The 13,577-nt window shown below is 31.8% G+C and overlaps 1 protein-coding gene across 3 annotated transcripts in view; it reads left to right on the forward strand.

Annotated features, from left to right (window-relative positions):
* Positions 1-13,346, forward strand: part of LOC111503326 (nose resistant to fluoxetine protein 6) — a 47,088-nt gene extending 33,742 nt beyond the window's left edge. For all 3 annotated transcript variants that reach the window (XM_074181647.1, XM_074181646.1, XM_074181648.1), the window contains 5 exons: positions 3,767-3,884; positions 8,842-9,022; positions 10,380-10,522; positions 11,580-11,700; positions 12,241-13,346. In XM_074181647.1, the coding sequence (XP_074037748.1) occupies positions 3,767-3,884; positions 8,842-9,022; positions 10,380-10,522; positions 11,580-11,700; positions 12,241-12,275 (598 nt within the window). In that variant the 3' untranslated portion in view covers positions 12,276-13,346. The remainder of the gene's footprint in view (positions 1-3,766; positions 3,885-8,841; positions 9,023-10,379; positions 10,523-11,579; positions 11,701-12,240) is intronic.
* Positions 13,347-13,577: the final 231 nt, after the last annotated feature.

Consider the following 13,577-nt stretch of genomic DNA (forward strand, 5'->3'; position numbering starts at 1 on the left):
ACAACATGTATGCGGCTTCTTTGAATTTTCTCCTAAACCAATGTTCCTCTCTGTGCAAGATCTCAGCTTGGGACCACTCCACTTTTTATTTTTATTTTCTTTTTTCTTTTCTTTATTTGTTCTATTTTTACTTGTATTTTATTTCACTATTATTTCATTTCAGGTTTATTTTGGTTAATATGATTCTTATTTTCAGCTATTCATTTTTAATTCTTCTTTTTTAGTTGTTTAAGGGATTTCAAATCATTTTATATAGTAGACAATGGAAGTCCGAACTAGTGAAATTCATCATGAAACATTGTCAATCACCTTCAAACATAATTTTGCTTGTTATGAAACAGTAATACATGTGCTCTCTGGAGGAAGAAATGTAATACATTGCAATAGGTTTTTTAAATTTTTTGCTTTTTATTCAAAACTAACATGACTATGGTACAAAATCCATGAAATTGATGAATAGTAACTATCCATGAAGACCACCATCATCATGATCTTAGAATCACACAAACCCAATTTTTTTTGGTGATTACTGAATAATTTAACATAATTGCAAATTTCAATAAAATTAAATGGATAAATTGGATCCTTCATGAACCAAAAATTAAATGGAATAAATTTCAATTTTATGCTTTCACTGTCAAAAATACACTGTAAATAATGTCAAGGTTATCGTGCTATAGAGAAGAAGTTGGATTGAATCATTTCGCCCATAGTAATTGTTTGATTATTCGTCTTTTGAGTCATTATGATTTATATTTTTCCTCACTGTATAATGTTTATATGATTTGATATGTTTTATATTTTGAATTAAAGAGATTGTATTGAGATTTTTGAGGTGACAAGTGAAGATGTCACAATTTGTTGAAAGCCTTTTCAATCAAATAGGAACCAGCTAAAAAGCTCTTGAAAATCATTCAAGAAATATAGATATTATTAATAACAAAATGTTCGTCAACAAAATGTTATCCACGACCTTTCGATTATATATCGTTATTCTGCATAGTAGCGATTTTATTGAAGACGAAAAGATCACGCGACGCACAGTTAATGCATTTAGCGCGTCAAGTAAGTGGAGACTCGGGTGCCGGTTCTGTGGCCTCCTGTCAAGGTCAAGATTCCAAAAATCAAATCCTATTGTTCAAAAATAATAGCTGCGTCATTTAAGTACCCGAGCATTGTGTCTTCAATAATTTTACTTTCGAAGACATGTTCTTGTCGAAATTTCTCGTTGACAGTAATGAAATTGATTCAATTTGAGAATTGATATTTCGTTCTCTCATTAATGAATTCGGCTAAGAGTATTTTAGAAAATAATGTTTACAAATTCCACTCGATTAATGCACATTTTTTCAACTCGTTTGTTTTTAACGTATTCAAAAAACACTTTATTCTGAGATATTCATTGCGTTTTATAAAAACGCAACACGTGTTTCGCCATACAATGGCAATTACTTCGACTTAACCATTACGAAAATAACAATAGACATGATTTTGCAATTTTCCACAAAATATCTTACACGGACATTATCATACATAATTCCTCCAGATACCCTCACCAGCATAAAGTAGCTGCATTCAATAGTATGTTTCACAGACTATTGAATATGTCACTGTCTGAGAGTAATTTCCAGAGAGAGCTGAGTTTGATCAAACAAATCACGGTCAACAACGGTTTTAAGGTAGATATTATAGTCTCCATTCTTTCCAAAAAACTACAAAAACAAGCCATGGACCACGTCTACCCAAATTTAAGAAGTTATAGATAGGACATTGTCATATTTGGGTGAACCCACCAATAATATTGTCCGTTTTTTGAAGAGAGAAGGCGTAAACGAATAATACTCTGAGTAAATTTATTAAGAACAATAAAAACAAAACTTCGGTGTGGGATAGTTCAGGAGTATATAAGCTGACTCCTGCTCAAAACTGTATATTGGCCAAACAGGGGAACATTTCCCCAAAGAATTAAAGATCATATATGTAGTTTTGCAAATAGAAAGACCAATTCCACATTTGCAAACCACCTTTTAGCAGAAGGACATAAGTTCAATCATGAATACGACGTGTTACATTCAGAAGAGAAAAGTTTGAAACTGAATCTTCTAGAATGATCAATTAGAATTGAATGACTCCCATTACTAAATAATGTTTCAAATGTGGAAACTGTTACATAAGCTCAGGTAATTTAATTCATTACAAACTCAGGTACACATTAAACATTAAATGAACACGTAAAACTCAGATACTTGAAATGTAGGTACCTACTTCAAATTCTAAAATTAGGTATAAAAAGAATATAGTTAGTAAAGATACGTCCGATGAAGTCATTGTATGGCGAAACACGTGTTGCGTTTTTGTAAAACTGTTTAGTGAAATTTTCACAATGTATCAAAATTTTTTATTTTTCAGCAGTACCAATCGAGTAACAAGAAAAAGATAAATCACTCGTCCCTACAGACTCATCCTAGTCATCATGATGATCGCTTGCATGGTATTGTTTAATAAAAAAGTATTCGTTAAAAAATGGAAACATAAAATTTGGGGTCTTACAGTAAAACTTTCGATTATTTCCTTCAACGTACGATTACGTAGAATCAAATCTACGTAAAAAATTGCTTTGGAAATGTTTTCATAGAAACAATAAATTTTTTACAGGAAAAAGTTACAGCAACTTTTGGAAAGTACACATTTTTGGAAAACATGCTGTAACTCAGAAACGATGATGAATATCGATATGCGGTTTTCACTATTGAGTTTATCATAAAATTTAACCCTCAGACACAGCCATCACTTTTCATCTATCTAGTTTGAAAACAGAAGTTCCCCTTTAAAATTTTCCAATTTGGACACTGTACCTACATGCTTAATCGATTCCATAATTATCAAAGTTTTAAATTTCGTGTATAATAATTTAAAATAAAATTGCTTGACCGATGGTTTGGGAATTTTATCAACTTACATCGATATACTCATTTGCTTAACAGAAAAATGTGGATTTGCGCACTTTGAACAGATTAAACCTGGTGCAGAATTTCACTAGTTCGGACTTCCATTGTCTACTATATAAAATGATTTGAAAACCCTGAAACAAGTAAATAAGAATAATTAAAAAAGACTAGTTGAAAATAACAATTATATTAAGCAACAATAAACCTGAAATGAAGTGATAGTGAAATAACCTACAAGTAAAAATATAATAATTGAATAAATAAAAATTTAAGGAATGAAAAAAGAAAATAATAAAAAATAAAAAAGTGTAGAGATTCCAAGTCACGTTAGTTCACGACGTTTCTATTGTTGGTATCTACAATCGTCTTCGAGTGATGACCCGAAGACGATTGTAGATACCAACAATCGAAACGTCATGAACTAACGTGACTTGGAATCTCTACACTTTTTTATTTTTTATTATTTTCTTTTTTCATTCCTTTAATTTTTATTAATTCAATTATTATATTTTTACTTGTAGGTTATTTCACTATTATTTCATTTCAGGTTTATTGTTGCTTAATATAATTGTTATTTTCAACTATTCTTTTTTAATTATTCTTATTTACTTGTTTCAGGGATTTCAAATCATTTTATATAGTAGACAATGGAAGTCCGAACTAGTGAAATTCATCACGAAACATTGTCAATCACCTTCAAACAAACCTGGTGCACTTGAGGTATACCCTTTTTAGTGGAAACATTAAGAACTTAAAAGAAAAGTGATTGATTTACGCTTGAACAACCTACCATTGTTTTTTTTTTACTTTTTTTATAGTTCCATGGCCACTCATTTGAGGCTGACTGATTTTTATATTGGTTTTATGATGGGAGTTTATATGAGACAGAAGAAGGACCAACCATTTCTGAGCATAGTTAAGAAGAAATACCATTCTGTGAGTATCAAAAAGTACAGAGTCTGTCAATAGATAAATTTTCGATTTTAAAGCAATGCAACTTCAGCCAGTAGATTTCAATTTCCAAAACAAGTCGAACCTATTCGAAACCTATTCGAAATAATTCTTTCGTATAGTTGATGAAATGCCTGATCTCATTCCTCTAAAATATTGCGGATATTTTTGAAAATGTGAATAGGATAATATCAGACTCCGACGAATGATCCCGTATTACCGTTGATGGAGAAAATCCACTGGGTTTGAAAATTTTTTGAAATGAAACTGTATAAACTAACCTTTAATACACTTCATTCTTCACCAACAAATCGTGTGATTCATTGTCCCAATTGTACAATCACAGTTGAATTATTTGCAGCTTGATTCAAATGAAAGTAGGTATGAGTTGTATAAAGCACTTTCAACGCTAAACGTGCTTCGTTTCCCAACATAAGCGGAGATATACTGAACCACTGTTTTTCTAAGCTTAAAAGATGCTTGATTTAATAGGAACGTTACTTTCAGAATTATAGAAACAGGTGAAACCACTATTGCACAGGAAATGATTATATTTTAACATGAGCGTTCTTTATTCAATTGTAAAAGTAATTTCCAGACTCTTATGTATAAAAAATGTCAGAGACTGGAATAGGAAAAATTGTATAACATCGCTAGATTTACTGAAAGGCACACTTTTGGCAAATCTCCAATCTGCCATTATTGAAAAATACTTTCTATTATAGGATTTGGCATGAGACAATTTTTTTAAGCACAAAACAAGCACTCCAGGAAAATCCTCTAGACCCTAGGCACCCTATGCGAAAATAGTGATTTACATTGGATTTGAATCGCTGGAGATTATTAGTGAAGTTCGAGGTGTACTGAACTGAACCTCAAAACGATGAGCAGCCACAGTCCGTCGCGTATTTTTGATATTTATTTATTTTATTTATTTATTTGCATTTATCACCCATACAGCCCATTATAGACTAATTACATGAATGAACTAAACTATTAGATACTAAACTATTACTAGATTATTAAACTATTACTTACTGATACCAGATTTGTAGGGAGTCGTCCATAACTACACTGAGTGGATTCGTCAAATATATGTTCAGTTTGACAGAGTTGAATTCAATATTTGTTCTAAAATTGTTTTACGAAAAACTGATAGAGATAAGGTCCAATCTAAATCCATATGTTTGAAGAGTTTTAAGTCATTTGCAAAAAGTAAGCACTCCGAAAATTCAAGAGTTGAAGACAAATCATTAATAAAAAGTTAAAACAGAAGAAGTCCTAGGTTCCAGCCTTGTGGAACTCCAGAATTAGCCAGAAATTTTCTTGAAGTATTTCCATTATGTTTGACCGTGAAATATCGTTTTTGAAGATAATTCTTCATCAAGCTTTTCTAGGAGTAAGTCATGATGCACCTGATCAACTGCCTTTCTGAAGTCCGTGAAAACAATATCCAACTGTGATTTATTTTCTAACGTGTCATAAACCTTATTGCTTAATATCAATAGATTAGTGCTGATTGTTTTTTGTCTCATGAATCCGTGTTGTTGTGGTATTATATATTTATGAGTGTGATTGCTGAGTTTGATAAAAATGATCCACTCAAATAGTTTCGCTGGAGTACACATTATGGAAATTGCCCTATAATTTTTCACATCCATATTGTTTCCCGACTTGTGTATTGGTATTGTTATAGAAGTTTTCCAATCAGTTGGGAATGAACCGCTCTTGGTGGAATCAAATGTGCCAAGTCACTTGAACACTTCCCGTTAGAGTATTTATAGAAGAGCGACAAATCTTCAACCTTTCTTCGGTGTTCCAGACTATCAAGGTTGCAAGTGATATTCGCTTCTCCATTCAGGCGGATGACTCTTGTCTGAATGGAATCCAGCAGCTTCAAAGAAGATCTGTTCTGATGAGGCATCAATACTTGCTAAATTGTGTACAGTTTTCAGGTTCGGAACAGTGTTCCAAGCTTTTGAGAAGCAGCCTTTGCAATTTCAGCGACATGATTGTGCCATTTTTGTGTCCATTTTAAACCCGAAGCAGAACGTAGAATTATCTGACCTGACATTATTATATCTGATACTATGAAAAGGAGTCCAGACCATATTATAGATTAAAGCTCTGGATGGAAATATCACAAAATTTCTGAATGAACCAGCAGCTTCATGATCTGGAAGAAGCTGCAGTACAATTTGTGAATGATATCAACATCTAATCTGATTCGTTGTAATTCTTATCAATATAATTTTCCATTTTGCAATTTAAACAGATTCTTATTTCGTCACATATATTTTGCTTGCTCCGAAGAGGGTCCATCATTCATTAAAAAATATTACCAGACTCTCATATTACTGTCAATATTATTATTTATATGTTCGTTTTAGTTCTGTCAACCTAAAAAATTTAGTCAGAATTTCGGTTATCTCTGTTCAACAGTCGATTGTCCAACAAATTACAACATTCAGACATTATTATATCACAGACATAGGCAGTATTTCAGTCGTCAGACTGATGAAATCAAGAAGGAAAACTAATAACTTTCATTGAATATACAAAACAAGTAAAACTGACAAATCAAAAATGAATAACAACGTCTTTAATATCATTCTGGATTATGTTCCTACAGTTATAGGTTGAGTGAGATTCAATTGAGCCTGGAATTTAATTTCGATTATACAATTGAGCTTCAGAAAGTTATGAAATTTTTAGGTCAATTAATATGCTTGAATGAAAATTGTAAAGTAGTGAGGTTTAGAGATCTAAAATTAGGCATGGACATTGAAAATTATTGGAGCGAGTACTGAAATCATTCAGAATCTATTTTTACAAATAAATTTTTTTTCGAAAGATAATAGTTCATAGCTGAAGTAGAAGCAAGTCTGTTACATTTAAGCAAATCACTATACATTATGCGTTAAATTCTCCGCATTGTCTGTCTGAACGCAATGAATTAAAAAACTAACCAACGCATTTTCATACGGTTTTCACCAATGGACGGAGAAATAATTGTTGAAAATTAACGATTTTGTAAATGAAAATTTGGCGTCGTGGTACTTACTAAACGTACGAACTTTTATTATAAGCACTTCCTAGTTCCTTCGAGATGTAACAAAACAATCCACTACATATTTTTTTTCATAGGTCTATGAAGGATAGCTCACTATTAACATTTTAATATTATTCAACACTATAAAGTAATGGTCACATATTCATAATGTGGCAATAAGAGAGCTATTTAGTCGCATACAATTATTATACTTATCAAATAAATACGTTAATTAAACTTTTTAGATTCATGACCTATTTATTTTGGAGAAATTCATATTGAATATAGGATAAAGAATAACTTTTAACTAGGTGTCGACAAGACAAGAATTCTTGTCTCGACAAGAACTTCTTGTCTTATCTTGAGAAAAAATCAAGAAATTAAAAAAAAATCTTGTCTTGACGTTTTCTTGACATCTTATATTTTGTCTTGACGCAAGAAATTTCAAGATCTTGAAATTTCCTCGGACTGGGTGTCCGGTGATTTCCGAAAGCAAAATTGATGTGCAGGTGCATGCTTTATCCCATTTAGTTAAGTAAGGTTAATATTACAAAGTAGTAGTCTGAACCGTTTTCGTTATATTTTTAATGGGAGTTTGTGAATATTGGTGATAAAAAGTACATTATATTAAAATCATCTCTTATTTTTTACCATGAGCGACAGTGACTCTTCAGTAAATACTAGGAATGAACTTACTTTTAGACAAACTGGAAATATGGGCTCATGAACTTGATAATAAAATTGATAGAGACGCTACCGATGAGCAATTAATTTACTGCACTCAAGCTGCGAGAGATAAAATACTAAAACACTATAACAAAACTCTATAGTTCTTATTTTCGATCCTCGGCATGAAGTAGAGGCATTTTCCTCTTCATCTTGGGGAAAGCTTCTACAAAATTTGAAAAAATATTTGAAGCTAACTATTATAATAAATCCCAGAATGATCTACAGAATTCAATACCAGAGGCAGCACTTAGTCCTGAAAAAAAAGATAACGAATTTGATTTAGATATTACTTACCTACTTGAGAAAGCTGATAATAATAACTTACAATCTTGGAAGTATAGAGAATATTGATGGAGAAGACACGAAAATGTCTACACGTCATTATCTAAAATTCCCAAGGATTTTCTCGGAACGCCAGCAACATCTGTACCTGCGGAAAGGCTATTTTCAAGAACATCTTCAATAATAACAAAGCCAAGAAATCGGATAGGCGTTAACTCCATAAGTGTTATGTGCCTTAATTCATGGCTTATCATTTCCGATTTAAAAATGTACTAAATTCGTTATTTAAAATAAAATCTAGTTTTCAACAGGATTAGGTGAATATCATTTATTATTTTAATTTACGTTTTTGTAAAACTTTTTAGCAAAAACAATGTCCAATAAATTAAAATATGTTATGTTACGTTAAAATATATAGTCAAGATATTTCAAGATTTGTTGTTTTCTTGACAAGAAATCTTGGTATTGACATAAAATTTATTGTCGTGTCTTAAAATCTAAAATTATTTCTTGTCTTGATCTTTTCTTGAAATCAAGACAAGATCAGGACAATATCTTGAAATTTTGAAGAACTTGGCGATCCTACTTTTAACTGATTTCTACTGAGTTTCGGCTTGTTGAACCAGTTTACTTAAAACGGTTTAACATACCGAAACCGATCATAACAAATGAAAACTTAGTAGAAATCAGACAAAAGTTGTTTTCTTCATCCTGTATATGTTAATTAAAACTATTGCACCATAAAATAAACTGAAGTAGTCTTACACACCCATATACCAGAATGAAGAAAGTTGTATTCACGTTTTGTTTATGTGGTGTGTCTTCAAATAGATTTTATAAAATAAAGAACTTTAAGATTATATGGAATGTTTTTTGCAGAGAGTTAATCTGATAGTTTGGTTCCTGGTGCTAGTAGAAATGTTCACCGTTCTATTCTTCTATCAGGATGCTGAAGTGAACCAAGGTCCAATACAAAGAGCTTTTTACTTTGGTTTATCTAGGCCCGCATGGTGTATTGGACTCTGTTGGATAATTTACTCGTCATATCATGGATACGGGGGTAAGTTTCAAAATTTCAATTTTCACCCTGACAGATACAGGGTACCCCATTTAAAACAGTTCATCTGAAATATCTTCCATGGAAGATGGTTTTTTGGCTGTTACTTTCAATAATCTCCACAATTCCAGGATGCAATCCTGAATCAAGTGGAGGTGAGACTCATTCGTCAAATTAGCAGGTAGAAAATCAGGACTGACGATATCATTTTCAAAAATCCTAGCCCATGCATTCAACTTTTCTGAATACTGAGAATGCTGTTCTCTCACAATTGAAAGATTCGAATCACTCCAGTAAAAAATCTGTTTTTCTGTTACGCAGATGTCGCCCTTCTATGAACGACAACTCTCAGAATCTGAAACTTGTGCGAGCGAAGAATTAACGAGGTCTTAACTCTTAACGTGCAATTTTTAGCACAGGGCAATGTATGTTGATGTAACTGCAAAATGAAGATGATCTGGATCATTTTCATTGAGTTCTTCTTCAAGATATACTTTATAGAAATGGTACCGATGCTAGTTTGAAACATCCTGTCAATATTTCTAAGTGGAAATCTTGAAGTTGCTTCTAAGTTTGTGGTGATTGAACTCAGTTGAACATGTCCTAAAATTGTAAGTTGTGTAAAATCGATAGTGATGATGAGTGTTCAATGATTATCTTGGCACCGAATTCAGTCTCCATGAATCTATTTATCCAATTTATCACCTAGGGATAAATGAGATTATCACCGGATTGCTTTTCATTTAAAAGTTTTGCAGTTATTGTAGCCATTTCATAGTTTTTCAAAAAGAGGGGAACAATTTCAATTCCCTCTGTTCTGGTGTACTCCATAACAATTTGAAACGTTCAAAAGAACGGATGATAACCAAACAACGAATTCCACTGTCTAGAGAAAGCTGTAGTGTACAGCCTAATAAAGCTACATACTGAATCCTAACAACTTTATTCACTTCATCACTCCTTTCTTGCAGTTGACCTTCTATCACTTTATAGTTATCATTTCAATTTTTCAGCGACACTTCAAACAAGTTTTTCAGATCAATTTTAAAGCATAGTAACTAATGGTGTTTTCGTAAAAATATTCGAAATTACATTGAAATGATATGCAATTTGGCATCTAGTGATATAAGTATACGACTAAGAGATGTCATCCGTGAAAGCAAAATATACCTGTTTCGGGTTTCGACAGAAAAACTAGATAACACATTTCATAAATATAGAAATATTTCATATGTTCTAACAGTTTTTGGGAATCTAAAGAGACTGACTTCATAAGTATGAAACTATTTCCAATGTTTCTATCCCTGCTAATAGACTAGTAGTTTTCTTGTCAACATATTTTATACGATATCATTTCTAGGATTCGTCCATTGGTTCCTTACAAGGTCGATATTCCAAATAGGTGCCAAACTGAGCTATTGCATGTATGTTGTACATTTCACTGTTATCGCTCATTATACCTTGAGTAATCGAATGAAGTGGTATTTCAGTGACTACATAGAGGTGAGTATGCAATAAATATATATCCATACTGACAGTAGAACGTACTATTTCAACAATCTGATTACCGATTGAAGAAGAAAATTTTATTTTAAAAATCTGGTATTATGAAATTCACAATTATTTTCTAATAATATAACATGCAATAATAATAACAATATATAATAATTGAACATTCGTTCAATAATACCTTTTTGATGACTCAATTTATCGATATTTCAGAGGCTGTTATCATTATGTCTTTGTCAAGGGCAGATTTGGATAAAAATTTCGGGAGAAGTGGTAATTTTCAATTTTCAGATTGGAAGATTCATATATTACAATTCTCATTTCAACTATATTGAATATTGGAGTCGGGCGGGGGAAGATTCCTATTAACCCCCACCCATAAATCCGCCCTGGTCTCTGTACATTGATCGTTAGATGTGATGATGAAAATCGTGGATGAGCAACATTAGATGTAAATGTTATCCATTAGATACGGTTTGAAAATAGTATAACTATTATTCCAACTTTGAACAATTGAAGTCTTAACCTTCAACGCTCCATAAAATTCATAATTTCTGCAAATATGGGATTGCTCGAATGTTCTTAATGAAATATGTAGATAGGACAAAAATGGGATAAGCTTTTGATACACTGATGGAGACATCATCATAAACGTTATCTTATACACATCTTATACACGATTTTATCCTCTCACTGTACAGAAGAATCATTGAAGGATATTTTAGGTGATTGTTCAGAAAAGACTGATTGTGACTGTATATATGACAGAAATGTTCTCCTGTTTTCCAATTATCATTCATATGCTATTTATATAAATGCGGCTTCTTGAATCATGACGTTTTCAATCAATCAGGAAGTTTCATAAAGTTTTTGGATGGTTTTCAAAGTGGAAACAGTTATTTGTGGAGTCTCGCTATTTGGTCGAGAAATGTATTATAATTGTTATCATAACAAATTTCTTATATTTCATGATAAATTCATAGGTTTGTTCGTCAAAATATTCATTATGATTGATTTATATTTCATTCACTATGAAAGCTTCTGTTTTCAGTTTTACCTGTGGTGCGGTTACTTCGTAGAGACATTACTTTGGGCAACATTCTGGACTTTAGCTTTCGAATCTCCTATCATTACGATTGAAAAGTACGTTTTCGGACGAGAGAAACCAAAAGGTAATTTCCTAGACTATTACAGAGAAGAGGGTTTCCTACCTTCATGAATAGTGAGATAATAAATTACGAGTCCGTTTTCAAATAAATGAAAACAACTCTTTAAAAATGATAAGTAACTTCTACCAATAGATGAATATCATGAACTGGGAAAATTCTTCAGTGCTTCATACATTAATTCAAAGTACTCAGCAAAAACACCAACTTATTTAGTGTCTGGTATTTTCAATGTTGATATTTTCCTTTCTAAGAGAGTTTCAAGTCTTGGATTTGCGAGTGTGTGGTGAACTTTATAACTATTGTCATTTTGAAACTACCAAATAACTTTGAACATAACTTTGAGTACAACTAAAATTTTTGGTTCATCCTAGATTTATTTGAAAACCACCTATACAAAAATTCAATACATTGTAGAGACCAAAACACTTTTTGAATTTTTTTTCATACACTTGGAATTAAAGTATCTGCCATTTTTCACATGGTGATTTACTTGGTGATGTTTGAATTTACATACTCATAATGTTTGTGCTGTTTTTTTTTCAGGTCATCATCAAAATGGTACCATCGAAAACAAATGAAGTAAATGTCCCAAAATGATTCGTAATACTTAATAAAGAAAGCACTGATTTCTATTCAATTTCAAGTACTGTTAGAGTTACTAAATTTTATACCCTGTGAGTTGTAAACAAAGTTGTGATTGGGAAAATATTATCTGATGAAAATAATCAATTTTGCTTCAAAAAACCAGTTTATCTCATTCTGACATCCAAGTAACACTTCATTCAACAGTTTACAAAACCGCTATATGGGTTTCGCCATACGATAGCTTCCTCAGACGTGTTTATACTCATTCTGAAATATTCACAAATTATCTCTTATTTCAAATCCATTCAGTAAACAAAAATATGTTTGAACTATAGACCAGCAGGTATAATTCGTGAACAGCAATATTTCTCACAAGTAGGTATGCCAATACCAATCCAACAAAGTATTTGTTATCAGAGAACAGAATAGAAAGAAACAGAGAAAGGATAGAGGAACAGAAGCAAAAATTTTTTGTGACGAACAAAAAGTATTTTTATTTCGGAATATTTTATGTTTTAAAGTTTAAAATGTCATAAATTCATTATAAAAAGTTAACTCCGAATTAGATAAAACCATCACTTGGTTGGGTACAAGGTAAGATCTGGTTAATATCCAGCTCGCAAAAGTTTACACTTAAAGTTATATTTCTTAGGGATGCGCAACCATGTTAACCGAAAACTCAATTTTGGAACCATTTCGAATCCTTACTTCGTTTACTCTAATAAGGGTAACTAAAGTAATAAGAAACATTTCATAATTCATATTTCTTCGACTTCAATATCTGTAAAAACTCTATACTGAAACTGTATTGAAAATACTTTTTCCTTGCCAAAACAGTACATTACAGACTGTTAGTTTGTTGCACAGGTTGTCCGATTAGATATTTATGACTATCAGTAAAACTTTATTGTCAATCAAATTTATTTCGTTACCAACCCAAGAACAACAGTCGGCATTCGGCGTTGCCAACGCCAACATTAAAAAAAACAACGTCGATATTTGTGATTCAAGATATTGTTAAAAACATTCATTTTGAATTGGTCAATTAAAGAGTTTTGTTCGAATTCGTGTTTATTTCCTCTAAACTATTTTTCTTGAACCAAATCAACATCAAATTGGGTATACCTGAGAAGGCAGAAACGAAATGCTTCTTAGATAAGTACGTACCAACTGGCATTCATATGCAAATTGATGTAATTGAAGCCTACACCACTTAGTATTCTGCTTGTTCAGTTTACCACTCGTAAAGTATCTTCCGTTATCAAAATTGTATTGAACTATTGGAAAACAAACAG

This window comes from Leptinotarsa decemlineata, unplaced genomic scaffold (assembly GCF_025532065.1).
Source record: "Leptinotarsa decemlineata unplaced genomic scaffold, Ldec_3_MD MMD2_tig00026314_RagTag_RagTag, whole genome shotgun sequence".
Taxonomy (NCBI): Eukaryota; Metazoa; Arthropoda; class Insecta; order Coleoptera; family Chrysomelidae; genus Leptinotarsa; species Leptinotarsa decemlineata.